The sequence below is a fragment of the Saccopteryx leptura genome, chromosome 2, assembly GCF_036850995.1.
Source record: "Saccopteryx leptura isolate mSacLep1 chromosome 2, mSacLep1_pri_phased_curated, whole genome shotgun sequence".
NCBI classification, from domain to species: Eukaryota; Metazoa; Chordata; class Mammalia; order Chiroptera; family Emballonuridae; genus Saccopteryx; species Saccopteryx leptura.
In genome coordinates, this window is record NC_089504.1 from 29,514,019 (window position 1) to 29,530,092 (window position 16,074).

The window sequence follows — 16,074 nt, forward strand, 5'->3', positions numbered from 1 at the left end:
AAGAGAAAGAAATAAAAGGCATTCATATTGGGAAAGAAGTAAAGGTTTCACTTTTTGCAGATGATATGATCCTGTATATAGAAAATCCCAAGACTCTACAGAAACACTACTAGAAACAATAATCCAATACAGTAAGGTTGCAGGATACAAAATTAATGTACAGAAGGCTATTGCTTTCCTATATACCAACAATAAAACATCAGAAAACAAACTCAAAAAAATAATCTCCTTCGTGGTTGCAACAAAAAAAATAAAATACCTAGGAATAAACATAACAAAGAATGTAAAGGACCTATATAATGAAAACTACAAAGCATTGTTAAGGGAAATCGAAAAAGATGTAATGAAATGGAAAAATATTCCTTGTTCTTGGATAGGAAGAATAAATATAGTCAAAATGACCATATTACCCAAAGTGATATGTAAACTTAATGCAATTCCCATCAAAATTCCAATGTTGTTTTTTAAAGAAATGGAACAAAAAATCATCAGGTTTATATGGAACTATAAAAAACCCCGAATAGCCAAAGCAATCCTAAAGAAAAAGAATGAAGCTGGGGTCATTACAATACCTGACTTCAAATTATATTATAGAATCACAATAATCAAAACAGCATGGTATTGGCAGAAAAATAGAAACTCAAACCAATGGAACAGAACAGAGAGCCCAGAAATAAAATCACATATATATGGTCAAATGATTTTCGATAAGGGGCCAACAACATACAATGGAGAAAAGAAAGCCTCTTCAACAAATGGTGCTGGAAAAACTGGAAAGCCACATGCAAAAGAACGAAACTTGACTACAGTTTGTCCCCTTGCATCAAAGACCTAAATATAAGACCTGAAACAATAAGTTACACAGAAGAAAACACAGGTTCTAAACTCATGGACCTTGGCCATAAAGAGCACTTTATGAATTTGACTGCAAAGGCAAGATAAATGAATGTGACTATATCAGACTAAGAAGCTTATGCACAACAAGAGAAACTGACAACAAAACAGCCAACTAAATGGGAGATGGTATTTTCAAACAATAGCACAGATAAGGGCCTAATATCCAAAATATACTAAGAACTCATAAAATTTAACAAACAAGCAAACAATCTAATTAAAAAAATGGAAAAAGGACACGAATGGACACTTCTCCCAGGAAGAAATACAAATGGCCAACAGATATATGAAAAGATGCTCATCTTCACTAGCTATTAGAGAAATGCAAATCAAAACTATGATGAGATACCACCTCACTCCTGTTACTGTCAGATTGGCTATTATCGGCAAGACAGGTAATAACAAGTGTTGGAGAGATTGTGGAGAAAAAGGAACCCTCATCCACTGCTGGTGGAAATTCAAATTAGTACATCCATTATGGAAGAAAGTATGGTGGTTCCTCAAAAAATTAAGACTAGAACTACCATATGACCCAGCAATTTCTCTACTGGGTATAAGCCCAATACTCAAAAACATTGGTATGTAAAGACACATGCACCCTCATGTTCTTCGCAGCATTGTTCACAGTGGCCAAGACATGGAAACCACCAAAAATCCCTTCAATAGATGACTGGATAAAGAAGACGTGGTACATATACACTATGGAATACTACTCAGCCATAAGAAATAATGACATCGGATCACTTATGACAACATGGATGGACCTTGATAACATTATACCGAGTAAAATAAATCAGAAAAAACTAAGAACTGTATGATTCCATACATAGGTGGGACACAAAAATGAGACTCATGGACATGGACAAGAGTGTAGTGGTTACCAGAGAAAGGGGAAGGGAGGAAAAGGAGGCGATGGGGGGAGGGGATGGGCACAAAAAAAACCAGACGGAAGGTGATGGAAGACAATTTGACTTTGGGTGATGGGTATGCAACATAATCAAATGTCAAAATGATCTGGAGATGTTTTCTCTGAATCAATGTACCCTAATTAATCAATGTCACCCCATTAAAATTGTCTAAATAAATAAATAAAAAGAAAAAATGTCACGTTTCTGCTTAACCAACTCCAGTGGCTTCTCGTGTCAGTGAGAATATAGGTCAAAGTCGTTCACACTGTCCTGTAAAATCACCTGTGTACCTACATACCATTACTTTTCTGCATTCCTACTACTTAGTGTTAACCAATCACACTGATGTCCTTTCTTTTCTAACAACTTATGCTCTGGGGAATTTCCTGGTCTTCTGCCTGGACCAACTTTCCCCACAGCCTCCAAATTTATCTACATGGTTCTCTGGCCTCTGTTGTATCTTTAATGAAATACACACTCTCTAAGAGATCTTCAAAAGCTATCCAACTAAAATGCACAAACTGCATCCCTCTCTTATATACTCCTAATCATTTCCCAGCTTTATTTTTCTATCCACATATTATCAAGTATACAGTATGCTATATATTTCATTTTTAAATTTTCTTTACCACCATTTCCCTCGCTAGACTGAAGATCCACAAAGCAATTTGTCTATTTTTGTCATTTTGTCCATACCAAACAAGTACACTAGGCCATAGCAGACACCCAATATTAACAGAAAGGATAAAAGTATACCATAGTAATTAAATTAAGCTTGTTTGCTTACCTCAATCATATTTTTTTCCAGCTCTTTGCGTTTGTTCTCTTCACTTGTCAGATTTTTCTTCTTGAGATCAAAGGCACTTTGAGATTTAGTATGAACTCGCTGAGCTTCTGCAAAAGCATCTTCTAAAGATCGGAGTCTACCTCCAATTTCCTAGGATCAAATGTACCCAATTCAATCACCATACTTAAAATTTGTTCATGTCATCATTTTCTTGTATGATTTCAAAAGGAATGATTTACTTTTTAAAAGATTAGATTGACAATGCCCAGTGAATACCAAATAGTTATCATATATAATTTTAGTATTTGTTCAGAATACATTATCTTTCATGTATATCTGACCTTATCTTTTCTTTTTTCCAACTCTTCTATTTCATTATTAAGTGCTTTTATTGTTTTATCATTCTCAGACAACACCTCTTGAAGATTTAGAATTTTATCCTGCATTTCTTTTAACTCTTCAGCTGAGCGTTCTTTGGTATCTTCAGCCAGCAAAAACTGATAAGCGATATAAAAACGACTCAAATGTTCTATTTCCCTCATTACTTTTTGATACTCCAAGTAGGAAGATCTTTCCTGAAAGAGAAATCACCAATAAAGCATAACTCAAAATTTGTATTTTTAAACAAATTTCAGAATCAAAGTATAGCAACATGTATAACATTTCCCATTACATAATATATTTTATCTTAGACTAAATAATTATGGGTTATAAATCTTATAAAACTTGAAGTAATTTCAGAATTCTGGCTTTTTAGATAGCAGTATACCAACTCTGGTGAATCTTATGTGACTGTTTCTCCTGGTACATAATCAGGCAGTTGGAATTAACACAAAATGTGGGCACAGGTTCATAAGACATCTATAAAAACAATCTGTACAATTACTGATGATACACTATTAAATGTATTTTGTAATGGTCTAGTCATCCCTCTTTACTCATAAGGGACTGGTTCCAGACCAACTGTGGATACAAAATTTACAGATGCTCATGTACCTTACATAAAATGGCATAGTACATGGTACACATATTACCAAAATGCATACCCAACGTTCATGTAATTATTATTATTATTTTTAATTGAGAGAAAATAGTGAGGCAGACTCCTGCATACACTCTGACTGGGATCCACCTGGCAACCCTGTCTAGGGCCAATGCTCAAGTACCGAACTATTTTTAGTACCTGAGGCTGACATACTTGGACCAACTGAGCCATCCTCAGCCCCTGGGGCCATGCTCAAACCAACAGAGCCACTGGCTGTGGGAGGGATGAGGGAGAGAAGGGGAAGAGGGAAGGGTGAGAAGTAGATGGTTACTTCTCCTATATGTGTGCCCTGACTGGGAATCAAACCCAGGATGTCCATATGCCTGACCAATGCTCTACCCACTGAGCCACTGGCCAGGGCCTCATGTAACTATTTATAAGCATTCACTTACACAATGCTAAATCTGATTCTCATAAGGAACCCCTGGGACAGAAAAGCAATAAAACTCCTAATTTACAGATAAAGAAACAAATTCAGAGTGGTTAAATTACCTCTTTGTGATGTCAGCTTCAGTAAGAATTTGGCAAAATTAGGTGTGAAACCTAGGTTTAAACCATAATCTAGTGTTCCGTACTAGATCATGCAAAGGGAGTACTTTCAAGATCACGATTTTTCAGTTTTCCGATAATACTTATGGTACTACATGGATTCTGAAGACAGCTTTGAGAGTTTCAAGTTTAATGAGAATTTAATAAATTCCTAAACACATAACTTTAAAAACAATGTGCTACAAATGTGTTCTTTCCCTGAAATATTGATTATGACATCAGAAACTGCAAAGATTATAGAGAAAGCTTAATTATCTGTTTCAATACCTTCCATTTTCCCAAATGCCTTGACAGCAGCAATTGTAGTGACAGCCCCAAGTATCCCAGAAGTTATTCTCTACCAACAACAGTCACTAAGAGTGCTGCATCTAAATTCTAATTATCAAAAAGAAATCTAGATTTCTCTTCAACAAAGTATTAAAATCTGGCATATCTGAGATTATCCAAAATCACTGTAACTTGACAGACATGGTACACATTTAATCCTTAAATGTATGATCTTGAATCAGCAACTGTGAGAGTCTAGCTGGTTGTATTCACATATACAGTATATACCTCTTTTAATTTCTGAATTGTTGGAGTAATTTCTTCTTCAAGTATCTGAAAATTAAAAAAAATAAAAATTTTCAATATGAAAACTATCATAAAAGACACTTAAAAAGTAGTAGGAGCATGGAAGACTGGAAAACTAAACAAAGGGGTAAGGTGAAATTTCCCTCTTTAAAGCAAATTACTCCCTTCTCTAAAAATGTTTTAAAATAAATTTAATTACCGTCTTAATTTCTTTCAGCTTAGCCTCCTTTTTTTCTATAGTTTTCTGCGCAGCTATTTTTTTATATTCATACATACTGGTTCCGGCTGCTTCTTCTATCATGGCCAAGATCTAGAAAGATAATTATATTAATATTTTAGGAATCTAAGACAAGTCTCATTGGAACTTACATTAAGAATATCATTTTAAGCCTTGGCCTCACTAAGCATCTTAACGAAATAATGATACAAATGGATCATAAAAGGTGAGTATATAAAAATGTACATATTAGCCTTAACATTCACGTTCCAGAAACGTATCTGGGCTTCACTCCAACTCTAACATCAAACTTTATGCTAACACCAACATATTAGCGTACATTTCTTTTAAAATGAAAGCCAGTAATTCCTCCTTCCTCTTTTCCTTCAAATACAAGTCTAAAAAAATTAAAGGTGAACACCATTCAGCTTTCATTTTAGAAGATTCTACTTAAAACTGTTCCAGGTCGGAATTCAGTCATTGTATGCCTACAAGAATGAGGCATGGCATAACATCTGCATCCCGACTGTGGCACATGTTTACAGAACCTGGGAAAGTGACAATTCTCTGTCTGTTTCTTCATCCAGAGTACTCATGATATCTCACAGCACTGTTGGGAATTCAACAAAATAACTCATGCGAAAGACACTCTGAAAAGACAAATATTAATCAATTATTACTGAAAGGAGGGCAATTCTGCCAGCACTCCATTTTTGGAAGCTTCTCCTCACCAACCGATTACTATCTCAAGAGGATTATTTCTCTGGAGATCACTTTGATTTCTATGTATTTGACAGTTTTCAAATTAGAAGTTTTTCCTTAAGATGTTATCTAAAGAAATAAGCATGCTCCAGATTCAAACTAGACAGGTATTACCAATTATCAGTCTTATGAACTCTTTTTAATAATTAAAGAGCCTGTGTTCCTTACAAAACATTTATTCCTTCATACCAACTCTTCTCAAGGGGACTCCAAGAGATTAAACCTTAATGCCCTAAGTAATCCATTGAAGGTAATGAATTAATTTCACTTGAATCTTTTTCTGCAGAAATTTTCTATAGGGTTTAAGTCTGACATAAAACACGGGTTGAAAAGCTGCTCTATATAGTCAAAGTTTTTTAATATTGGGAACATAAAACTCCCAGAAAAAAGCATTGACAATAAGCTCCTTGACATCCACCTTGGCAATGATTTTTTGGATGACACCAATTTTGCTTTTTTGCAAAAGCAAAAATTAACAAGTGGGACTACACCAAACAAACAAACAAACAATTCTGCACAGCAAAGGACAACATCAACAAAAAGAAAAGACAATCTATGGAAAGGCAGAAAATATTTGTAAGTCATGTATCTGATAAGGGCATAATATTCAGATATATAAGGAACTCAACAGGAAAAAACAATCCAATTTAAAAGAGGGCAGAAAATGTGAACATTTTTACAAATAAGATACACAAATGCTGGCCCTGGCTGGTTGGCTCAGTGGTTGAGTGTAGGCCCGGCGTGCAGATGTCTTGGTTCAATTCCTGGTCAGGGCACACAGGAGAAGCACCCATCTGCTTCTCCACCCCTCCCCATCTCCTTTCTCTCTATCACTCTCTTCCCCTCCAGCAGCCAAGGCTCCGTTGAGCAAAGTTGGCCCAGGCGCTGAGGATGGTTCCATGGCCTCCACCTCAGGCGCTAGAGTGGCTCCAGTTGCAACAAAGCAATGCCCCAGATGGGCAGAGCATCGCCCCCTAGTGAGCACGCCAGGTGGATCCCGGTCAGGTGCATGCAGGAGTCTGTCTCTCTGCCTCCCTGCTTCTCACTTCAGGGAAAAGAAAAAAAAAAAGATATACAAATGCCAGCAGGTACATAAAAAGGTACTCAACATTAACAGTCGCCAGGAAAACAAAAATTATAACTGCAATAAGATACAATCTCATACCTGTTAGGATAGCTATTATCAAAAAGACAAGGAATAACAAGTACTGGCAAAGATGTGAAGATAGGGAAAACTGTGTGCACTGCTGGTGGGACTGTAAATTGGTTCTGCCACTATGGAAAAAGCTTGGAAGTTCCTTAAAAAAATAAAAATAAAACTACCATATGATCCAGCAGTTCCATTTCTGAGTATTTATCCGAAAGAAAAACACTAATTTGAAAAGGTATTTGCACCCCTCCAATCACTGCAGTATTATTTACAATAGCTAAAACATGGGAGCAAGCTAAGTGTCCACTGACGGATGAAGAAAGAAAATGCGGTACACAGACATACCTTGCTTGACTGCACTCTGCTTTATTGCACTTCACAGGATGTTGTATTTTTTTTACAAATTGAAAGCAAGACTCTCCACTAGCAAAAAGATTATGATGTGCTTTATTGCAGTGGTCTGGAACTAAATCCACAATATCTCTCTGAAGTATGTCTGCAGATATATGATGGACTATAATCTAGCTATTAAAAAAGGGAAACCTTGCTGTTTGTGACAACATGGATGGACCCTGAGGGCATTATGCTAAACAAAATAAGTCAGCCAGAGAAAGATAAATACCATATGATCTTGTTTATATTCTTTCTCAAAAAAGAAAACAAAACCAAACTCATAAAGAGAAGACTGGTGGCTGCCAGAGGTGGGGGTTTGGAGGCGAGTAAAATATGTGCTTAGAAAACTTCCAGTTCTAACATAAATAAATCATGGGGTATAATGTACAGCATGGTGACTACAGACAATAACAAAGGTATTTGCAAGCTGTTATGATAATAAATGTTAAAAGTTCTTATCACAATGAAAAATTTGTGTCTGATCAAAAGGTGGCACAGTGGATAGAGCATCAACCTGGGACACTGAGGAACCAGGTTCAAAACCCTGAGGTCACTGGCTTGAGCACAGACTCATCAGCTTAAGCGTGGGATCATAGATATGGCCCAAAGGTTGCTAGCTTGAGCAAGGGGTCACTGGCTCAGCTGGACCCCCCCCACACACACACACCCCACCCCCATCAAGGCACGTATGAGGAAGCAATCAATGAACAACTCAAGTGCTACAACTACACGTTGATGCTTCTCATCTCTCTCCCTTCCTGTCTGTTTGTCCCTGTCTCTCTCTAAATAAAAAAGAATGAAAAAATTTAACTGTGAGATGTTAATTAGATTTATTGTGGTCGTTTGCAATAAATATATATATTTAATCATTATGTGGTTTACATAAAATTAGTGTCAATTATTTTTCAATTAATAAAACAATTTTTGAAAAATCTGCTTAACACATCTTATGTCTCTCCTTATAATACATTCCCACTTAACCTCAGAATAGACCTAAGGTTAGGATTATTGACTCTAATTTATGGATTAAAAAACAAAGGCTCAGATGGTTATGTAATAAAATTTAAAAGTATGAAAAACAAAATATTGGGTAAATATTCTTAAAAATCTACTTTCTTTACTAATCATTCTTAAGCAAATGTTCCTAATAATTTAATAATGGAAGTATGCTGAAAAATTAATTATTGAGAAGGTTAAAGCCATTATCTACCATTATTTTACTACCTAAAGAGTAGTTCTCTTACCTCTGGAGGTTTCATGTTCAATACTTTTGTGATTCTGCCCTGAAAATAAAATGGCAAGTTACCATAACGATAACAAATTAAAGGAATACATGTTTATCTGCACTGAAGATTTTGTACCCTAATATATAAATCCTTTTGGAGTTCTTTCTTTTACATACATGAAAAGATGCTTCTTTTATTCGAGACTGCTGACATTATACAATTATAGAATCTTGCTATTCACTTTCTTAGTAACTAGTGATACAAATTACAGCAGTTATTAAATGATATAAAGTTAATTCAGACCATATTTCTGCAGCAGTTTAATACAAATGATGCAGAAATCTCAAATTCTAAACCAGACAGGTATATTAATAAATTGTAGCATAATCACTGAAGTTTTCCTGATTTTTTTGAATGACAGCCCTTGAAGATCATTTCTAGAAATAGACTACATACTTCTAGTCCTTAAAGAGAATAGTAAAATGTTTTCTTTCAATGCCAGAAAATCATCAAATTCATTCAGTGCCAATAAAAAATACAAATAAAACTCACAAAAACTTGCTATCCAACAAACAGAAAATATTATTTAAGATTTGAAGTAAAGTTTCACTTTTGAGGCTATGATGTAGTGAAAATTTTATTTTGGTCCCATCAGGATCCTGCCTATGAATGACCTTGCTGTAACTTTCTCAAAGCATAGCTGAATGGGTGAAGTGAGATACTGTAAGGACAAGAGAACATTTGTTCTTATTTTTCATTTGAGTAAGTCTCTAAGGAAGAAAATTATATAAAACTCAATATATATTTGAAATAACACAATATTTTAATCCAATATTTTAAAAAGATGTATTATGACAATATTCATAAAAAAATTTTATAGTGAGCATGTATTTTTCTTATAGTAACCAAGGTTAAGGAAAGATGTTCTTCAAAATTCAAATGTAGCCTGACCAAGTGGTGGCACAGTAGATAGAAAAAGCATTGACTTGGGATGCTAAGGACCCAGGTCTGAAACCCTGAGGTTCACCAGCTTGAGCGTAGGGTCATAGACATGACCCCATGGTTGCTGGCTTGAAGCCCAAGGTTGCTGGGTTGAGCAAAGGGTTAGTGGCTCAGCTAAAGCCCCAGTCAAGGCACATGTGAGAAAGCAATCAATGAACAACTAAAGTGCTGCAATGAAGAATTGATGCTTCTCATCTCTCTCCCTTCCTGTTTATTGATCGCTGTCTCTCTCACCAAAAAAATAAAATAAAAAATAAAAAGAAATATATGTGTACAACATGTTAGAATACATCATTAGAAATAAGTAATCCCCATTTCTTAACAGATGCCCAAACACCAGCATAATAATAATAAGTAAAAAAATGGAAAATCAAAAAAAACCCTTCTCTTATAGTATTATCTTAAACAATAAAAGATGTCAAAACCACATGAAAGAGATAAAAGGATCACAAACACAATACCTGCATGATGAGAAAGTGAGGGTTGTTAACATTAAGGCCAACAGAGCAAAAGAGATCCTGTACTCTGGTATTGTTTGCATTCACTCCATTGATTAAATATTTATTTCTGCCACCAATAACCACCTAAAAAGGGAAGTACTTTTCAAAATATAAATAAACACACACACCTTGAACTAAGATAATAAAGTCCCAAATATATCACATACATTTGTTTGTTCTGTCTAATAATAAACAAAACCAATCCTGAGCAAACTGGAGTGTGACAGTCAAAAAGAATACGAGATTGAGTTAGGACAACTGGCTTCCAGTCCAGGAACTTTTACTAACTTGTGTGACTATGCACAAGCCTCCTAACATTCCTGCACTGGACTGGGTCCCCAAGGTCACTTCTAGCTTTGTTTCCAAGTATGTGTAGAACATACTTTCTATACCTGTCACCCTCTTTCTGCAATTTTTCCATACTCAGAGGTTAAACCCTTCTCCTTCCACCTTTTCATTCCCAAAGAAACAAAAGTCAGACACTAAAAAATAAAGATAAGCAGTTAGGTATCAATCTTTAACTAGACTCTTAAAGGTATTAATAAAAATATGACTAGTGAATACTTGCAAGAAAAAGAGTAATATAGACCTTCAGTATGGGCTCATTGAGAACATATCAGATACCAGCTTGTTTATACTCTACTATAGCACTAACATTGTCATTTATTGAGTCTGTCTCATATTTTGAGGTCCTTAAAGACAAGATCTGTTTCTCACTCTTGAATGCACTCCATTTCCCAGAGCATTCAAAAATGCACAGCACACATCAAGCACTTAATATTGAATAAATGCTAAATTTCTTTTCCTGATGGGATTAGGCTAACAGAACATATATTAATATATTTGAACAGACCTAGCATACCCATAAGCAGGCGTCCCCAAACTGCGGCCCCCTGAGGCTATCAATATTTATCCGGCCCTCCTGCCACACTTCCGGAAGAGGCACCTCTTTATTGGTGGTCAGTGAGAGAAGCATTGTATGTGGCGGTCCTCCAACGGTCTGAGGGACAGTGAACTGGCCCCCTGTGTAAAAAGTTTGGGGACCCCTGCCTATAAGTAATTTGACAAAGTCACTGTAACAAAATTATGAAGATACAGGCATATGGATCACATGAGAGCAGGGATTTTAGGTAGATTAGTAGCAGACCTACCAAAAATTCTTCGAGTGATTATTTAATGACTGCTTGATGACACGGAACAGAATTCTGTCCCAACCTACTCAATGCTAGGCTTCTCTTTTCTTTTCTCCCCCCCCCCCTTTTTTTAACCAGATTTTCATTAAAATAGAGAGGAATATCTGTAAGTTACATACACTAAGATGGAGAGTAAAAGGGAGTTAGAATTTTTTAAAATGAAACTTGACAAACTAAAAACACTGTCTGACTATAATAAGAAAGAAATTTTAAGGGACAAATGTAAGGTCCTGCATTAGTTTAAAAAACTAGCTCACATACAGAAATGGCAGTAACATGGCTAATAGCACATGTGAAAAAAAATTAGGGCGATTCTAAGTAAATCAGATATAAATTCATAAGGTATTAACAACTCTCATTGAGAATAGAAGTACAGTAACTAAAATAAAAGAAGTGACAGTTTTGCTTAATCCTGACCTAAGCAGACCAATTCTGGTACATGCAATTTGAAGTGTCATGCCTTTAAAAAATGAAAGAGCCCTGGCCGGTTGGCTCAGCGGTGGAGCGTCGGCGTGGCGTGCGGGGGACCCGGGTTCGATTCCCAGCCAGGGCACATGGGAGAGGTGCCCATTTGCTTCTCCACGCCCCCCTCCTTCCTCTCTGTCTCTCTCTTCCCCTCCCGCAGCCAAGGCTCCATTGGAGCAAAGATGGCCCAGGCACTGGGGATGGCTCCTTGGCCTCTGCCCCAGGCGCTAGAGTGGCTCTGGTCGCGGCAGAGCGAAGCCCCGGAGGGGCAGAGCGTCGACCCCTGGTGGGCGTGCGGGGTGGATCCCGGTCGGGCGCATGCGGGAGTCTGTCTGACTGTCTCTCCCGTTTCCAGCTTCATAAAAATAAAAAAAAAAAAAAAAAAAAAAAATGAAAGAAGAAAAAAAAAAGATATAAAGAACTGGAATAAGTTTGTATTCAGTGATCAGACAAGTAAAGGAACTAGAAACAAATATCAATTAAAAGAACTATATTTAGCTTATAAAACATTTAGAATTACAAAACACTTAACGGAAATATGGAATGAATTATATTTGCTTTTTTTGTTCTTAAGAGAAATAGGATTAATGTTAAAACTTGAAGACAGCACTTTGGCTCAGTTTACACAAAGAACTTTCTAATTAGACCTGTCCAAAATCAGAATAGGTTCCCTCAGAAGACAGCAAGTCCCAAGTACTGTTAGGTATTCCAGCACAGAGTAATTATGGGTAAAGACTGAAGCACAGTTGAGTACTTATAATAACAGATGACTTTCAAATCCCCTTAAACCTCATGGTAAATGGTATGATTTACATGATCACTTAACATAAAGAAGATATTACGGAATCTAGTCAATATTTGATGCATTGATTTCTCTCATAAACTTTCTCTCTTCAGCAAAGTCATATCACCAAAAACACAGACATGTAAGTTCTTAGGTATCCAAGTATTTAATAGTCACTCACCTGCCTTGTTACTGTAATTTCATCATGAATTTCAAATCCTAATGGACTTTGCTTTTTGTCAGAATTGTCAAAGGTGATTGAGACTGAGGCTTTAGTAATACCAGCCTGCCCATTTTTGTAAACCAAATCTTGTAAATTAGAAGCGCGAACCTAAAATAAAAAAAGTTTATCAATTACAAAATCCCATATTGCACAAAATGGCACTAAAAATGGGTTTCCTGATGCTGAAAAACCACCCCTTTAGGAATTTATCCATTCAGGAGCCAAGGACAGGCACTTGCATTTACAGGCAAGGAAAATAAGCAACAACCTGAAATAAATGCCTTTTTCCATAGGATTTTTTCAACCTTCAACTGAATTTCTATTTATTTTTTAACATAAGTTCATTTAAAATAGTGGTAGTCAAGCTGGTCCCTGCTGCCCACTAGTGGGCGTTCCAACTTTCATGGTGGGTGGTAGAGGAGCAACCAAAGTATAAATAAAAAGATAGATTTAACTATAGTAAGTTGTTTTATAAAGATTTATTCTGCCAAACTCAATGAAAATCTGACATAAAGTACTTGGTAAATGATTATTATTATATGGTTTAACTTGATGTAACTCTGCTTTATAAATTTTATAAAGTTACGTTACTTTCCTACTTTATAAATCACCATTACTGTGGAACCGGTGGGCAGTTAGAAAACTTTACTACTAACAGATACAAAAGTGGGCGGTAGGTATAAAAAGGTTGACTACCCCTGATTTAAAAGATTGAAGGGTATACAGCATCTAAGAATTTCACTCTTCACCAAATCTTATTAGCAGATACTGAGGAGGCATTGCAGCCCTGGGTGGGTGTAGGGGTCAAGGGGCAGAATACAGACTCTGGAATGAGACTGCCTTAAAGTAAGGATGTCTGAGTTTGAGTGTTGCTCCAAAAACCATAAGAGGATGCACCTTATGCAATCCATCTAAGTTTCTATTCTGAATAATCCTTACCTTTAAAAGACTGCAGTGAGGTATAATAATTCTCAAAGTAAAAAAAAAAAAATGCAAATACTGGTGTTGTAAAGTGGCCTGCGAGTTCCACAAAGACACCAAGTCCAGATGAATCTTTAGAAGTTTATTGACTGGCAACTTCAGGGAGCTAGGGCAAACCAAATCCTGCAGCTCCTCACAGAACTCTGAGGCCCCTTTCTAAAGACCAAATTACACACTGGCTGGGCTTGAGAGGAGGGGGAGCATGGTACAAAAGTCATTAATCTCATTAACAAGCTCATTGAATTTTACTGTCTTGTTACAACATTTATCTATAGCAGGGGTCCCCAAACTACGGGCAGGCAGGCGGTGGCATGCGGCCCCCTGAGGCCATTTATCCGGCCCACGCAGCACTTCGGGAAGGGGCACCTCTTTCATTGGTGGTCAGTGAGAAGAGCATAGTTTCCATTGAAATACTGGTCAGTTTGTTGATTTAAATTTACTTGTTCTTTATTTTAAATATTTAAAAATCCCTATGCAGTATGCATAGGGATTTGTTCATAGTTTTTTTTATAGTCCGGCCCTCCAACGGTCTGAGGGACAGTGAACTAGCCCCTTGTGTAAAAAGTCTGGGGACCCCTGATCTATAGGATCTATCAAAAGGAGAACATTGCTACACCCTAAAGGCTTTTAAGAAAAGAGATTTGAAGGGATTCTCGGATAAGTTCCACCTTTCTTGCTCTGTAGTTAAATTATGACTTAGCTGACCCAGTTGCCCTTCTTCCTGCATTCTTCTCTTTCCTTTCTTCACAGAAAGGAGGGGGTAAGGGGCCTGACCTTTCCCCTTTAAAATGGAGTTGCTAACGCTAAGTTTTACAGTTTCTTGGCACCTTATCACACTGGATATAGTTTCTGAGTTCAATGAGGGAGGATTAACTTTAGGCTCCCCACACCTAAATTCACATAAGTCAGACAGTTTACACTTTACCTGAGACAGGTTGGAGATGCCCAGCAGAAAGCAGATGGAGTCCAATATGTTGGATTTCCCACTGCCATTTAAACCAGTGATAGCATTGAAGAGGGGGTCAAAACCATTGACTTCAGTCCGCTGAGCATAGGACTTGAATCCTTCAAGAATGACTGACTTAATATGCATTTTCACTACTGCCTTGGACAGGTCAGCCTTTCCTAGGAATCAAATAGGCCACAAAGCAGTTCTGTACAAAACAGGAACGACAACACATAAATGGAACGTAAACCTGGAGTTACACACCTAGCGGATGTAAAAGACTAAAAAACTAAAAATGACAGCTCAATACCAGCTACTTGCCAAACCAACCTACTACCTCTGATGTGGAAGTTTAAAGTTGTTTTGCTCCAGCTTAAAAACATTCAAGAGTTTGTCGTTACCTGGAAATTCATTAAAATTCAACCTGGGAGTCAACTGCTTACTTTTCCCGGCTTATCGTCCACCGTTCTAACACGCCAGCTAACAGAGTACTGATTGTTGTACATGCCATTGCTTTTGCCCAGTCTCCTCGCCGGCACCGGAGTGGCTCACTCTCCTTCATCAACACCCTATCTTTGCCCACACGTCCCCTTACCGGAGTCCTTCCTGACTGCTCTACATAAAAGAGCACCTCTACCCAGCCCACTGCTCTTTTTCCTTCAATGAACTTAAAGGTAACATTAAAGACTATTTATTTATTTATTCGTCTATCTAACCTATCATAATGTAAGCTTCCGAAGGATCTTCGCGTACGTCCCCAGTTGTGTGCCCAAACACAGTAGTGCCCGACTCGAGGGCATGCCGGGGGCAGCGGTGGCGTCAGTAAACATTTACTAAACACATGAATCCCATATATTCGCCAGCTTCTTACTTTCCATCAGGCTGTTCCCTCGCCACACCAGGCCTTCCCGTCAACACTTCCTCGCCCTACTCCCAAGGCTGGAGAGGAGCTGCCATTCTGCCAGGAACCCTGCAGGGCTAATTTTCGCCTAAGGTCCCTTCTTGCTACGTCCCCCTCCTCGCCCAGCAGCCCCCAGCTCCTGCCAGAAATGTCAGGCTAGGCCCAACCCGCCGCGCGCACGCACCGCCTCACCGCTGCGTCGGGCCCCCTGGGCTCGAGGCCCCCTAAACGCTCTTCCTGGTCACAAAGGCGAAGAGTGGGCCAACCTGGCCCGGCTTCGGGCGCTACAAGGTGTCCTCCACCATAGCGGCTCCAACACCAGGTCCTGCTCAGTACCCCTGCCGGAAATATTTATACCTTTGAATTTCGGCGCGAGCAAAGGACCCCACCTCCACTGCTTAGTTCATTGGCTGGTGCCTAGGGGATGCCTGACTTAGGTGGTTTAGTTTTTCCCTCCCATCGAACAATCAACGTGACAGCGAGCTTCAAAAGAGAGTTGTGACAAGGTCGGGGATGCGACTGCTCGGGACGGCGGACTATAGAAAGCGGTGGCATACATTGAGTTCGGCGTCCGG

The 16,074-nt window shown here is 37.9% G+C and overlaps 1 protein-coding gene across 3 annotated transcripts in view; it reads right to left on the minus strand.

Moving 5' to 3' along the window:
* The window catches only part of SMC2 (structural maintenance of chromosomes 2), a 73,413-nt gene extending 57,545 nt beyond the window's left edge, over positions 1-15,868 (minus strand). Inside the window, exons 1-9 of one of the 3 annotated variants that reach the window (XM_066367526.1) lie at positions 15,692-15,868; positions 14,578-14,777; positions 12,630-12,779; positions 9,968-10,090; positions 8,523-8,561; positions 4,956-5,066; positions 4,739-4,783; positions 2,931-3,164; positions 2,590-2,739 (exon numbers count right to left, since the gene is read on the minus strand). In XM_066367526.1, coding sequence (XP_066223623.1) covers positions 2,590-2,739; positions 2,931-3,164; positions 4,739-4,783; positions 4,956-5,066; positions 8,523-8,561; positions 9,968-10,090; positions 12,630-12,779; positions 14,578-14,745 — 1,020 coding nt within the window. In that variant the 5' untranslated portion in view covers positions 14,746-14,777; positions 15,692-15,868. Of the gene's footprint in view, positions 1-2,589; positions 2,740-2,930; positions 3,165-4,738; positions 4,784-4,955; positions 5,067-8,522; positions 8,562-9,967; positions 10,091-12,629; positions 12,780-14,577; positions 14,807-15,683 lie in introns of all 3 variants that reach the window. The other 2 variants (XM_066367525.1, XM_066367524.1) reach the window with 2 other exon arrangements.
* Between the last annotated feature and the right edge of the window lie 206 nt (positions 15,869-16,074).